The 16,294-nt window shown below is 39.3% G+C and overlaps 1 protein-coding gene across 1 annotated transcript in view; it reads right to left on the reverse strand.

The window, feature by feature from the left end:
• LOC139443967 (ryanodine receptor-like) overlaps window positions 1-16,294 on the reverse strand; it is a 203,752-nt gene that overhangs the window by 135,714 nt on the left and 51,744 nt on the right. Inside the window, exon 2 of the mRNA XM_071224857.1 lies at window positions 3,101-3,223. Within this exon, the coding sequence (XP_071080958.1) occupies window positions 3,101-3,223 (123 nt within the window). The remainder of the gene's footprint in view (window positions 1-3,100; window positions 3,224-16,294) is intronic.

Consider the following 16,294-nt stretch of genomic DNA (forward strand, 5'->3'; position numbering starts at 1 on the left):
GCTTGTCATAAGGGGCAACCAACGGGATTTGGTGGTCAGGCTCGCTGACTAAGTTGATGTATGTCATCGTATCAAAATTGCATAGATCAATGCTCACAATCACAATCACTGGAATGTCTGGCCCAGACTCGATTATTTTTCGGACCGCCATGATATAGGTGGAATGTTACAGAGTGCACTGTCAAACAACACAAAAAACAACCAACATTCACATTTAAGTTGGCTCGCGTGGCATGAGTGGCAAGCATGAGGACCTGGGAAGCAGGCATTTCTGACCCGAGTTTCTCTTCCAGACATTGACTGGTAAGATATGACTTGGACTGGGAAGTTCAAGGGCTGGCCAGTCAAAATACAGTATTTACTTTTGACTCTATTAGTATTATCTGACCCTACATTATACCTGTTTTCAATTAGCAGTAATGAAAATGTATCGCAAAAATAACCATATGGAAGTGAAATAACACACCGGTATTTCCATTCTAAAAATAAACAAGAAGAATTGTCATCGGTCACTCTGTTTCACTGGGGTAGTTTCATCTTTGTTAACTCAGCATAGGAGCGGTCGGGTAGCCTAGTGGTTAAAGTGTTCGCTCGTCATGCCAAAGACCAGGGTTTCGATTCCTGACATGGGCACAATGTGTGAAGCCAATTTCTGGTGTCCCCTGCCGTGATATTGCTGGAATATATGGTGTAAAACCATACTCACTCATAGCCCTATACAATGGAATCGTAATATGCCAAAGTGATCCAACTCAGACACATGACATTATTGAGAGCATGGCAACCGCAACACACAGACGTTCTTAGTATACTTAATACTTTTTCAATATAATAACAGGGGGCATGGGTGGCCCAGTCGTCTAAGGTGCCGCGATTCGCTGTGCAGAGTTGCATCCCTTGGGCACGCCAGAAAAATATGATTGTTGGTTCGAATCCCGGTTCGCCCCGATTATGTTTCTAGGTTTGTCAGCACCATACTCATGCTCGTGGGTTTCACGGAAGTGGTAAACGTCTGGGACCTGCATCACTTCATGCTTTCCTCCCACATTAAGCTGACACGCCATGATATAATTGTAAAACTTTTAAAAGCGGCAACAAACCCAACTCACTCACTCAATATAATAACATAGAATGTACTACTCAAAAGAAGTTAAAGAACACAAGATTCTTTCATATTACTATGCCATGACAGATTGACTATAGAAATATGAAAGAATTGGGTGTTCTTGAACTCCCTATGATTACTCCTGAAAAACCTGACCAGCAACATGTAGTAAAGTCAGGTATTTTCTGGCCATCCCTACACAGAACATGCCTTGTGTTCAGATAGCATAGCATTGCGTTAAAGTCACAGCATCTGGTTGATCTGTATACAGAGGAGCATCTGGACTATCAAAGCATTAGCACCATGTCTACATGTTATACAAGCAGGATTAGTCTCTAGGTCTCAAGCAGCATACACAAGCAGCATCTATTTGTAATTACTACGTCAATCGCATCTAAAGGCGATATGCATTAATGACTATTTTAAAGGACTATTTCCAAATGCCACAAGCTCTTCAATAAAGTCTTTTCAGAACAAGTGCTGCAGTGGTTGCTGAAAATTGGTGCAGATAAACCATCACACCACCCTCTACTGCCAGCCAAGGGCAGACCACTCTGTGGGAATCTAAGTGAAGTGAATTCAGACTCTCGTGCTTGATCATTCCTATGTTGAGGGGACTAAGCATGTTTAACAATCTATGTATAACCAGCAACAAACCACCTCTCGGCTGTATGGACATGTGATGTGATGAACCTACTCATATGGTTGCAAAAAAAATAATCAAACATATTAATGGTTAAAATATACCTGGTTCAAAATTACATTTTTACAAATTCACTCTTTCCTTTTAAAAAAGCAAATGAGATTACATTTTCTTTTGGCAGATGCATACATTTTCTCCAACCTCACAGATCTGTCCATAAATAGATATTACGGACTATTGCAATTTGGGATTTTGTTTCTTGTGAGCCTTACTACAGGAATACTTTAGGCAAGGTAATATTTTTGTAGGTAACCATAGCAACCTCATTAAAATCAGGGGATGAAGGCGACCCAGTCGTCAAAAGCACCGCAATTCGCAGTGCTGAGTTGTTTAGACGTATTCAGCTTGTATTGCAGACTTTAACCAAAATACTTTTTTGTTTCACCATCACAAAGATGCTTCAGTTTTACCAGATAGGAAATCAATATGCAGATATCAAACCAGATATAAATATATATATATATAAATATGTATACACATTATAAAATACAATGAAACCTTGCTATGGCAAACTCTATTATACATCGCCTAAAACAATATATTTTCATTGTCCAAGTGGAATCTATATGCACCTGATGTTCTACTAGAAACTCTCCAGAAAAGAACTGGATAATTCCACATACCTTTGACTTGAATTTAACAAGGTTTCACTGCATTATAAACTGTTTATACAAGAGACAAATGCACATGTAGAAGTTTAAAGAAAGTGTCCCTGGAGACTTAGGCATGGTATGTAAGAGTAATGAATATGCATGGCCCCTTTCCAAGCATAAGGTTGATATCACCTTACCTGACAGCCGACCTGAAATTAAATCTCAGAACTTATGGGCCTCACTTAGACAGAGAAACTACCCAACTGATCATCAGTCTGCAAAGTTCTGTAGCTCACCTTTCAATCAAAATATTAGTTGCTTGTTTTTCAGAGTATAATTCCAATTGGATTCCAATTTAATTCTCTTCAGCTTGTTTTCCGTTCTTTTCAGATTAGATATGACTCACTTTTTTTGATAAACAGTCAATAACCATGATTTAATACACCCATTTTGTCCAAAGCAATAAAAGATATCATCTTACGCCTAGATTAACTGTTAATGTCTTTAATGATAAACACTGTAAAGTTTTCTCTTTTCAATTGTTTTTCTTGAAAAAATTACCATAGAATCTCTTCATTTTCAGAAACGGAAGAAATCTAGACTTTCTAAACAATGCTATAGGCATGCTGCAAGTTTAAAATCATAAAATAATGTTTTACAAAATGCTACATTACAACTACTACTATCCAGAAAACTTACTCTGCTTGATATATTCTCAAGAAAGCACATGCGGTTCCCGAACCCCTCAGCGGCCAGACAGACACGGTCGATGGAGCTGCTGTCCTTGGAGGGTGCAATGCAGCTGAGGCAGACCATGTCATCCTGGAACACAGACACATCAGCATCATTATCATGGCTGTTGTTACACTGATGAGGAAGAGGACCAACGTCCAACTGGGAATGGGTGAGACAGGTGTATGATTATAGCCAGTGACATTAGATTGCCATTTCCATATTTGATAACAGGTTACAGTTAGCTTTGAGTCATATTGAGCACCTGTTCATCATATTATGACACATCATAATTAAATATTTTCATGATTTGTGATCATTAGATATCACCACGACACAACATAATTTATATAATGAAACATTGTCAGTAAATATCATGACACATCAAGACAGTAAATATCATGACACATCGAGTCAGTAAATATCACCATGACACATGTAGTCAGTAAAAAGAAAAATCTCGAACAAAATATGTGCTGTATATACTCAAGCAGTTTGTTTACACCGTAATACTTCACTCGAACATATGACAGGCATTGAAAGCATATAAGCACAGAAACTTGGTAAGCTAACATGAGGTGGGCATCCCTAAAGAAAACAAAAGAAGCTTTGCAAGGCTTCCGCTCTACATCGTGCGTCACCATTATGACATCATATCACTCATTGTGACGCAAAAGATATGACGTCACAGTCGTATATAGAAAAGCGCCCAAATTCCAAGCTCTCTGTTGTTTCCAAAACGTAAATACATTCCCATTGTAGATTTCTGTCGCGTTTTTCTGCACGCAATGTATTGCCACACATCCTTTGAATATTGTAGTAACCGCATCTGTGCATTTTGTAACCTGTAATTGTAGATATAATTATTTAAATATGCCTACCGACAATGACTGAAAATAGTACTATTCTATGAATATTAGCTTCCGCGGTGATGCGGCCGTCAAACCAGCTGTTTCAATCAGAGGGGGTTTATTATGAATCCTGGAAAATCCCTGCCATGACACATCAAGTCATTAAAGATCACCATGACACATTGGAGGCCTGGGATTTTCGCTTGAGACACAATTTTTCCAGTCACTGCTAAAAATTATACACGTTTTTCATTGTAAGGAGTATAACACATTTTCGTAACAATCTACCCCCTTCCCAACAAACATCAGAAACAGTGTACGCGTACAATGGAACCCGATTTCATCAACCTCCATTAACGCATAGTCAATCATTTAACACCTAATGGTGATTTCCTAGTCCCAGTAGATTCCTCATAGGCACCTTGTTCAAATATCAGATCTCCAACTACAGATATCTGAATATTTTTAACCAATATTAATTCAATGATCCCCAAGACTCTCAAGTTAACGAGATTTTACTTCATACATTTCTTTTTCGTAACACTCAAAACGGATTCTGTTCCTACCCCATGCGGTAGCATGAATACATCCCTTGTCCAATCATTAAAGCATGACCTTTTACTGCTTTGACAACTGAAATTCCTCAACAACAAAACCAATGGAAAACATAATCAGATATTTGACTAGTATTAGTTCACTGCACAGTAATACATCCTCTTAATCCCCTCACAGTGGCAATATCTCCACTCTTCCTAAGAGAGCAGTACATAAAAACAAAAGGAAATCAATTTATTTGAGTGAATTGTGAAATTAACCCTATTTCTACAATCATTGGAGGCTGGCTTCAGATTCAAATACCAAGGCTGTTGATGAGATTGAAGAATCAATTTTCAATGTTGATTTCCCAACCTTCTTTACAGAGGTGGCGCGGTCGGGTAGCCTAGTGGTTAAAGCGTTCACTCGTCACATCGAAGACCTGGGTTCGCTTCCCAACATGGGTACAATGTGTGAAGCCCATTTCTGGTGAACCCAGCCGTGATATTGCTGGAATATTGCTAAAAGATGCGTAAAACCATACTCACTCACTCACTCTTTACAGAGGTTGAAAATTGCATCACTGCATTTAATTATGATACCATGAATGGCAAATAATATTATCAAATGTGCCTGAAACTTAATGTAAATGCACATATGACCTAATCATTCCCCTGTGAAGATCTGGGTTAAAATTGGTGTTCAGCAACCCATGCTTGCTGTAAGAGTTGACAAATGGGATTCGGTGGTCAGGCTCACTGACTAGGTTGATTCATGTCATTGTATCCTAATTGCATAGATCAATGATCATGAGTAAGGATAAGAATTTATGGGTGAACAACTTCTTTATTACAATTAAGAGCGATGTTTTGGTGATCTTGCTTGATAACGGTGTTAGAACCTACACCAAAACGTCGCTCTTAATTGAAATAAAGAAGTTGTTCATCCATAAATTCTTATCCTTACTTAGTACTCCAACTTCTAAATGCATATCAAAGAAGTTAAAATGATCATGAGGTCAGTCACTTGATTATCTGGTGAGACTCTAACATTTACAGGCCTGCGTCAAACAATAAACAAAGCTAAACATTTTCAGAAAGTAAGGGAAACCTGGTGTCCTCCAATGGTACCCTGCTGCATGATTAATAAGACCATCTAAATAATTAATTTTGTACCATTAGGGTTATGACAAGGACCTCTTATCTCTTCCGCTGAATTTTGAACATTGCCCAATTGCATTCTGCTCATGTAACCAAGGGGACACGACTGTGACACCAAATGACAAGTGAAAATATTCTCATCATTTTGAAGCAGTTGAAAGACTACTTTTCTACAAATTATTACATCATTATTGCCAAACTGCCCTTTGTGCAATTGGACTAATAGAAACTCTGTGTCACGTTTCTCTGCAGTAATGAAATTGCTTCATGTGGCCATATCCACTACTAAGCTCCAGTGCATCAGGACATGGAGCCGTCAGCATCATCTGTCATAAAATGAAGTTTAATCATATTACTCTCAGATCCTTTTATCTATGCCCAGAACCACACTCAATCAAACCACCAGCTCAGCTCGGAATCAAGACTGGAAAAACCGAAACATACCCACAGGGGTAGCATTCAGTCCAATGCAGTATGTTCCACATGATGTCATCTGCAACACTGCTTCCTATTCAGGCAAATAAACATCCTTACTTTAAAACATCTATCAGGAAAGGATTATATGACACAACAATTAGTACAACCCAACTGTACAACAGCGCCAACTCAAGCGACACACGCTCATTATAACAGCAGCTCATCAACTCTTTTATTTCCTATCTGTGAATAGATGACTGGAAGTTCTTTTTTTATTAATTTGTACAAATGTAAGCAGGAACAGACTGATTAAGTAATTGAACTAGGCAAAAAGTGAGCAGGGCTCACTAATACCCCCAACCTTGACTCCAACATCACCTGAAGTACTTTGTCAAGAAAATCCACTTATTGAAATCAAGCTTTTCACTGCACCTCTCCTATTGGTATAGAAACTGTACCCCCAACTGGACAAGAATCCATGAAGTAGCCTTCAAGTTACCGGTATAGGTTGCTAAAAAGATTAAGTAAAAAATATTAAGTTCAAAACATGAAAAAATTATACTTTTTCAGAAAATACACATATCAAAATCAAACTTTGCACTGCAACTCTCCTATTGGTAACGAAACTGTACCTCCAATTGGAAAAAGGACCCATGCAGAAGTTTCAAGTTATAGGTCGCATAAATGTTTAAGTAAAAACATTCTAAGTAAAAGAATGAAAAATAGTTGTATTTTTTCAGAAAATCCAAATATTGAAGTAAAACTTCGCACTGCACCTCTCCTATTGGTATAGAAAGCATTCACAAAATCTGAAAAGTATCTATGCCATAGTTGTGCTTATTAGTGGCACAAAACAATGTATTCGGAAGGGCGGACGGATGCAATTCCTTGGTATAACTATATAATTCCACCCTTTAAGGTCGGATGTCAAATAAAAACTCAAAGATTTCAATCTTTCATTTTGACAAGTACAATACAACTGTACAAGTGTACAATTTCAAATTCTTTCTGTAATGATTAAGATTATTGAGGGACCGACATCAGCATTTACTAAAAATACCAGTCAAAAATATTTTTTTGGTCACGTTTCTTCTTCTTTCACACACATATTCTGTCCACCTAATCACACCACCCCCTACCCATCCCACCGAGAATATGACATGGTCATGTCTTTATGTTCATTTCAATAAAGTACAGCACATCTAGAGCAGACCTCCGGGTGTAGAGCTAAAACAATAGCAACAAAACCCTTTCCATAATCATGAAAATACCTCCAAGTCCATTGTAAGATTCTGGCCATATCATATGCAACCGTTGATCAATCACTATTCAATAGTCACAATGCCTGGAGTTGTTGCCACCGGTCCATCACCACCGGTGTCAACTGTCATATTTCATTTATTCTTTTCAATAACACTCACGAATAGAAACATTTCCTATCCAACATGTCTAACTTACAGTGTATGTACAGAACATATTTATCTTTAATTAGAGGCTGTAATGAAGTAGTCGTGAGGGACGAGCCAGGATATAGAACACTGATTAACTCGCCTCCATATCTGGGTAATGTGATCAAACACCGACTGGCCTGGTGGAGAAGTGCTGATCAAACTGATATATCATTGCCGCTCTCCCGTGTCAGGATATCAGCTGTATACATGACATTGATAAGTGTGACCAGCATGGATGTAACAGCAGTTGATATGGCATGAGGAGGATGGTGATGATGATCATCATGATGTTTGATTATGGTGGACATATGACAATAATAATAAGAAGAATGATGATGACGACAAAAATATTTAAGGGAATGTGATGTTGATGAAGAGGTGGAAGTCGATGATGGATCTTGATGACAATGATGATGATGATGATGATGATGATGACAATGATGACAATAATTAAGGGAATGTGACGTTGATAAAGAGGTGGATGTCGATGATGATCTTGATGATGATGATGATGATGATGATGATGACAATAATTAAGGGAATGTGACGTTGATGAAGAGGTGGATGTCGATGATCTTGATGACAATGATGATGATGATGATGATGATAATGATGACAATAATTAAGGGAATGTGACGTTGATGAAGAGGTGGATGTCGATGACGATCTTGATGACGATGATGATGATGATGACAATAATTAAGGGAATGTGACGTTGATGAAGAGGTGGATGTCGATGATCTTGATGACAATGATGATGATGATGATGATGATGACAATGATGACAATAATTAAGGGAATGTGACGTTGATGAAGAGGTGGATGTCGATGATGATCTTGATGACGATGATGATGATGATGACAATAATTAAGGGAATGTGACGTTGATGAAGAGGTGGATGTCGATCTTGATGACAATGATGATGATGATGATGATGATGACAATGATGACAATAATTAAGGGAATGTGACGTTGATGAAGAGGTGGATGTCGATGATGATCTTGATGACAATGATGATGATGATGATGATAATTAAGGGAATGTGATGTTGAGGATGAAGAAGTGGACGTTAATGATGACAATGACAATGATGACAATGACAATAATTAAGGATGATATTGCTTCTGCTGCTGCTGCTGATGATGATGGTGCTGCTGCTGCTGCTGATGATGATGATGATGAAGAGGATGAAGATGATGATGATGGTGATGACCATAATAAAGGGAATGTGATGATGAAGAGGAGGAGAATGACACAAAACACAATGAAGAGTGTTTTGAGAGGTGAAAAATTGTAATCATTGTAATCAAACAGATGAAACACCGTCTTTAAGGCAGATTCTCTAATACACCTTCCTATCAATAAAATCATAGAACCATAAACGCCACCCAATAATCAAATCAGAAGTGACACACCTCTCAGTGACCACATCATCAATCAAATACAGACTAATATCACTGTATCATACACACTGTTTCCTAAAGCAAGTTGCTCATCAACTCTTCAACAATACACAATCCATTCTCAAATGACAGTCTCATAACCAGCTTTCACCACTAATTAAGTTGGGACTGGTAAGTTATAAAACAATTGTCTTCTCTCCCGCTGACAATGTTAATATTAAATGGTGAGCCTCACATACACAAATCAGCTCCATTGCTAATGGCGGACAAACAGAAAATATGACAATTCTCCACTGATTTCTGGATGTAGAAAGCACCAATCTCTAATGAAGTTTTGGTCCTTGGGGAAGGAGTTATTGTAGTCTCGGACTCCAGCGTTGAACTGACATGGATTCCTCTATTGATTCCTGTTGTTCGCATTGGTTGATATGAGATAAACATACCAACGAGAATCGTTTCACCATGGGTGCCATGTTGGAAGCCTGACATGTCAGGGTCGTGGGATGGATGGTTAGGAAGCTGCCATTTACAAATGTTACTATAGAATATGTTCCTTGTAATCTTTATGTTTGTAGCCAAATCCTCGGTACATCATACAAAGGTAACCATCAAGTGCACACTCCATGTGCTGCTTAGTCCCCAAATGAGGCTTACATTATCATCTACTTGTAGCATCACTGGGTTTTTCAACACAAACATCCAATGTGGCATTCCTTAAGATGCTGTTCAAGAAGAATGTGTATTGGCACTATGGTCCAACATTGGTACTCTGTTATTCAGCCCATGCCACATCATACCAAAAGACGCTAAAAGATGTTGTTATTGCCTGCCTGGGGCTTGGCATTAAGGGGCAAAAGCAAGGACTGGTGAGACCACACGCACGCAAGCACGCACATTGCCGTATAAGTGCAAAAATCTTGAAAGCGACGTTAAACCCCATTTCCTTTGACCTCCGCTTTTTTCCAATTACAGATAATTTGACATATTTTTGAAGATCCAGGGTGTTTTTGAGCTAACAATGGCTGAAAAATTTGTTTCCAATGGGAAAATAAGGAAACATTTCATGGCATCTTCTGAAATGAATACGTACAAAATAAAGACCATGGAGATCCGGAGTAGAATTGGTCTTCAGCAACCCATGTTTGCTGTAAAAGGCGACTATGTTTGTCGTTAGAGGTAACTAACGGGATTGGGTGGCCAGGCTCACTGACTTGGTTGATGCCTGTCATTGGTCCCAATTGTGTGGATCGATGCTGATGATGTCAATCACTGGATTGTCTGGTCCAGACTTGATTATTTACATACCGCCATCATATAGCAGGAATATTGCTGAGTGCGGCGTTAAACAACAAACCAAACAAAACCATGGTGACATGGTTGATTGCATGTCATCATATACAAACATCATGGATGATGCTCATAATATCAATCTCTGAAAAATGTCTGGTCCTGACTCCATTAGCAACACATACACATGAACAGCAGATAATGCCACAATGCTATGATCATAACTCCCACACTTTAACGTTGACTACTACAGGTGAACTCTAAGATCTCTTTGTGATCAAAGCAGTGTCTGAAACCCAGGAGAGTAAACTAAGAGCCTTAAGGGCCAGCACATTTCAAAAACTGTTAGCCCTGAGGAAAAACTGCAGGCCTGAACAATTTAGCTTACAAATCACAACAAGCCAACCAGAAGCTTTAGTGCTCCCAAAAACTCTGTGGTGATAGAGGGGGGCACTGTACCTGTTCTCGTGGGTTTCACCAAAGTGTTAAACGTCCAAGACCTGCATCACTTTGGGCTTTCCTCCCACATTAACACGCCATGATATAACTGGAATACTGTTAAAAGCGGCGTTAAACCCAACTCACTCACTCACTCTGTGGCAATAGATGAAGCCTATATTTATCAAGAAATGATCATCTTTGCTACTATATATCATACACCATTTGAAAGGTCTGATCCTACTGTTTATGAAATATATATTATTTTGACGTGGCTACAGTGAGGCCGGTACACTGGCCTACTTTGTTGAAAGACTAGTAGAGGAGTGTTTTGAAGCTGGACCCTGTTTCACGAAGCAATGTCAGTGTTATGATTCATTTACAATGTTTTCAGCTTAAAATATAACTGCAGGCCAAAAGGGCCTGCTGAAATATAAAACTATCAGCCAAAGAACAAATCTGTCAGGCTCTGGCCTACAGGCCAATGTATATTGCGAAAACACTGAATCAAAGCGATCTTTGTAGTAAGACTATGCCATAACTCCCTCACAGTAATATAGTGACTTTTTGAAGATCACTTTCAGGAACAGGAATCTACCCTGTGACCATACTGTAGGCTTCGTCTTAAAAAACAATCCATATCATTTATCCACAAGTCAGACAAGCTTTCAAAAGAACAAGCATACAAAAATTGATTACTCAACAATTGTAGGATGGCATGTCTGCATTGTAACATACCATCCTGATTAGCTATTATATAATTGATTATTATGACGACCTTGTGGCCACCACAATACTAGTCTCTACGCTATCACATAAAACCATGAATTTTCTATGAATAGCATACACATGTCCCTGATCAATATTAGCTTGAGAAATCATGAACATGTGGCCAGGTAATTAATGCCCTACAACAGAACATGTTTCCACTGCCTGATAGTTACATAGCAATGAGTTATTGGTGAGTTTTTGCTGCAGTCAGCAATATTTCAGCCACATCTCAGGGTCCTGTAAATAATCCAGGGTTCAATTCCATAAAAGGATCTTGGCACTAAGATGACCGTAACTCCTATACTTTAACATAGACTTACAACAGTCACAGCAATACAACCACAATGTGAACGGGGCACAGGCCAGGGAAACCAGTGGTTGACTGCATAAGCAACTATCCACATCGTTAGGGTATGATGGCACAGAACTGGTCAGGTCACATGCTGTTACCACCTTCCACATTCATTGGCTCTTGTAACTGATTCTACCCTGGAATAATCCTGGCCAGGCAAACCAATGGCAGCTATCGTTTGGTAACCACCTTATCCCTGTTTAGTGGCTCTTGTCACAAGCATACAGGGACACTATTCTTCCCTGGAATTACCACAGAGAGACCAGCATGGGGTACTGGAGGCCTATTCATTCCTGGAATCCCTAAAGGGAGATAAGCATCGGGCACTGGAGACCTATTCTTCCCTGGAATCCCTAAAGGAAGACAAGCATGGAGTACTGGAGACCTATTCATTCCTGGAATCCCTAAAGGGAGATAAGCATCAGGCACTGGAGACCTATTCTCTCCCTGGAATCCCTAAAGGGAGACAAGCATGGGGTACTGGAGACCTATTTTTCCCTGGTATACTGAGAGACCAGCATGGGGTACTGGAGACCTATTCATTCCTGGGATCCCTAAAGAGAGACAAGCATGGGGTACTGTGGATCTATTCTTCCCTGGGATCCCTAAAGGGAAAACAGCATTGGGTACTGGAGACCTATATTCCCTGGAATCCCCACAGAGAGACAAGCATAAGGTACTGGAGACCTATTCATTCCTGAAATCCCTAAAGGGAGAACAGCATGGGGTACTGGAGACCTATTCTTTCCTGGGATCCCAACAGAGAGAACATCATTGGGTACTGGAGACCTATATTCCCTGGAATCCCCACAGAGAGACAAGCATAAGGTACTGGAGACCTATTCATTCCTGGAATCCCTAAAGGGAGAACAGCATGGGGTACTGGAGACCTATTCTTCCCTGGGATCCCTACAGAGAGAACATCATTGGGTACTGGAGACCTATATTCCCTGGAATCCCCACAGAGAGACAAGCATAAGGTACTGGAGACCTATTCATTCCTAGAATCCCTACAGGAAGACCATCATAAGGTACTGGAGACCTATTCTTCAATTGAAATCTCACTAGGGGGACTGGAAAATACATTTTTGATGTCTACAATGAATAATGGTTCTGACTAATACAAGAGACTCCCCTGTTGTTCTCTGGCGAATCTATTGATGTGTACAGTGCAACACTTTCAATTCAACAAAGTTGCAGAATAACATATCATTGTAACAGCAATATTTCCTTTGAACATATGTTCATGCTGGGACAGAAGAAGTCAACTTGTCCCTGATATAAGACTTATGCTTAGTCTCTGAAAATACATAATTTTGACAGATACAAACTCCATTTAAATTGAAAAGGAACCTAAGTGAGATGGGAGATTCAGAACCTGTGGAAAATATAGACTTGCTTCATTTACAGCTATAACATGTTAGAAAGGGCTCGGCAAAAGGGGAAATAATATAGTTCAGGGACTGTGATACAGGCTGGCCTGATATAAAAATAATAATTTGTCTGTAAAAAAAAGACACACACAAAAACCAAACAAAACGAACAAACTTGAAGCATTAATTACTGGCACTGATCTTTTCTAAATCTACCAACCACTAGTTTGTCTGGCCCATCATGATATTGCTGACAATACAGTGTAAAGCATTTACTGATCCATGAACATCACAGCATTCAACCAATTCCTGATCGATATCAAGACAATCAAATGTCATGATCCATGGAACTACAAACTGTAACAAATAATTTCAATTAATCGTGTATATAAACTATAGCATTGATTGCCACCAGAAATGGCACTGCACCAATACACAATACAAACAGAGATATAATCTCCATTACATAAAGTACATGTTAGGGATCAATGTCAACTGAACCTGCGAATAAACATGGACATTACCTGGTCTTAAAAGGCAGCTGTGAGTCAATGATTTAATCAAACATGGCTCAGCTACTTTCCTGTGGCTGATTTATCATACCTAAGAACACAGTCTACTGCATCTACCACCGCCTCAGGCTTAGGCCATCACAGACAAATAGATCTACCACCGCCACAGGCTTAGGCCATCACAGACAAATAGATCTACCACCGCCACAGGCTTAGGCCATCACAGACAAATAGATCTACCATCGCCACAGGCTTAGAGCATCACAGACAAATAGATCTACCACCGCCACAGGCTTAGGCCATCACAGACAAATAGATCTACCACCGCCGCAGGCTTAGGCCATCACAGACAAATAGATCTACCACCGCCACAGGCTTAGGCCATCACAGACAAATAGATCTATCCCCACCACAGGCTTAGGCTATCACAGACAAATAGATCTACCACCACCACAGGCTTAGGCCATAACAGACAAATAGATCTACCACCACCACCACAGGCTTAAACCAATACTATACATCTACCACCACCACCACAGGCTAAAACCAATACAATGAATCTTCCACCACCTCCACAGGCTAAAACAAATACAATGAATCTTCCACCAATACAATAGGCTAAAACCAATACAATAGATGCATCACCACCATAGGCTAAAAACCAATACAATATATACGTCACCACCACAGGTTAAAACCAATACAATACATACGTCACCACCACAGGTTAAAACCAATACAATACATAGCCACCACCACAGGCTAAAACCAATATAATACATACGTCACCACCAAAGGTTAAATCCAATACAATACATACGTCACCATCACAGGTTAAAACCAATACAATACATACGTCACCATCACAGGTTAAAACCAATACAATACATATGTCACCATCACAGGTTAAAACCAATATAATACATACGTCACCACCACAGGTTAAAACCAATACAATACATATGCCGCCACCACAGGTTTTAACCAATACAATACATACGTCACCACCACAGGTTAAAACCGATACAATACATATGCCACCACCACAGGCTAAAACCAATACAATACATACGCCACCACCACAGGCTAAACCCAATCCACTCACTCTACCAGTGTTATAGCTGGAGCACTGCAGCATTATACAACATTAGCTACAGGACCTGCAGACATAGTGTAGATAATGCCCAGACATACATACAGGACCATGTGGGACCTCTGGTGAGGAACAGGCTGACCATGGGGGTTAACTCATGAATCTGTTGGGACTGTGTAACATAATTATCATGACTGCTGGAAACTACTCACAGATCTTGAAAGAATCTTTTTGATAATTAATCATAAATGCTGAGTGTTTGGGTGGATGGGGCAAGGGGCATAGGGGAAAATTAATTTGATTGGAAAGTGGGTAGATGTAACAAAGTGGAGTTGAATGGAAGGTGACGGCGGTCTATATAGATAATTAAGTCTGGGCCAGATAATCCAGTGATTTACATCATGAGCATCGATCTATGCAAGTCAGTGAGTCTGACGACCCAATATTTGGATGAAGCAACATGGATATGAATGACAGGATGATGAATTAGGGTGGATGATGGATAATGCAGAATGCATAACTGGCTGCATCAAAGTGTGACAAATATGCTGCACCACTGGACAAAGTGATGGGTGGATATATACATTATACAATGATAGATGGATAGACATGTCATACCAATGATGGAAAGATGCATTATACAATGATGGGTGGAAAGATGCATTAACAATGATGGGTGGAAAGATGCATTAACAATGATGGGTGGAAAGATGCATTATACAATGATGGGTGGAAAGATGCATTAACAATGATGGGTGGATGATGCACTATTCAATGATGGAAAGATGCATATACAATGATGGGTGGAAAGATGCATAAACAATGATGGGTGGATGATGCACTATTCAATGATGGAAAGATGCATTATACAATGATGGGTGGAAAGATGCATTAACAATGATGGGTGGATGATGCACTATTCAATGATGGAAAGATGCATTATACAATAGATGGGTGCCGTCTACTATAGAGACTAGCAGTTTAATAAATTAAATTGTTCACGAAAGTAAATACTCAAATAGTCTTTTCATTGAAATGTACAAGTCTTATATGGTAATTCTCTTCAGAATTTCATTATACATGTCCTTTTCTTAACAGATTAGAAACTGCTGGGGGCTCTGTGTGCAGCACTATAGTATGGATGAGTACCTTCCAATTGGCGGCAGCTAATGACTTATGCATACTATGTGGTTTCTATCTAAACCCCAACGCACTTGTCTGGCCATTTCATCTTGTCACTCTTCATAAAAAATCATTAAAGCATTAATGACTTCTCCATAGACAAACTCAATCAATACTCACAAACTTTCCATGTCAGAAAGATGCAGCATCGCAGACAAATTGATCTAATAGTGAGTTTATAAATATGCTAGTCAACAGATTTATCTCTTCCAGAAATACATATAAATAATACCTATTGTACCGTAGTCTGCAGCAATATTATTATTATTCCCATGTCATGTTCATGGTCGGCAAAAGTGAAACCTGTAATTCCTATGTACATTCTTGCAATTTAC

The sequence above is a fragment of the Haliotis cracherodii genome, unplaced genomic scaffold (genome assembly GCF_022045235.1).
Source record: "Haliotis cracherodii isolate W230 unplaced genomic scaffold, xgHalCrac1.p SCAF_5, whole genome shotgun sequence".
Classification (NCBI taxonomy): domain Eukaryota; kingdom Metazoa; phylum Mollusca; class Gastropoda; order Lepetellida; family Haliotidae; genus Haliotis; species Haliotis cracherodii.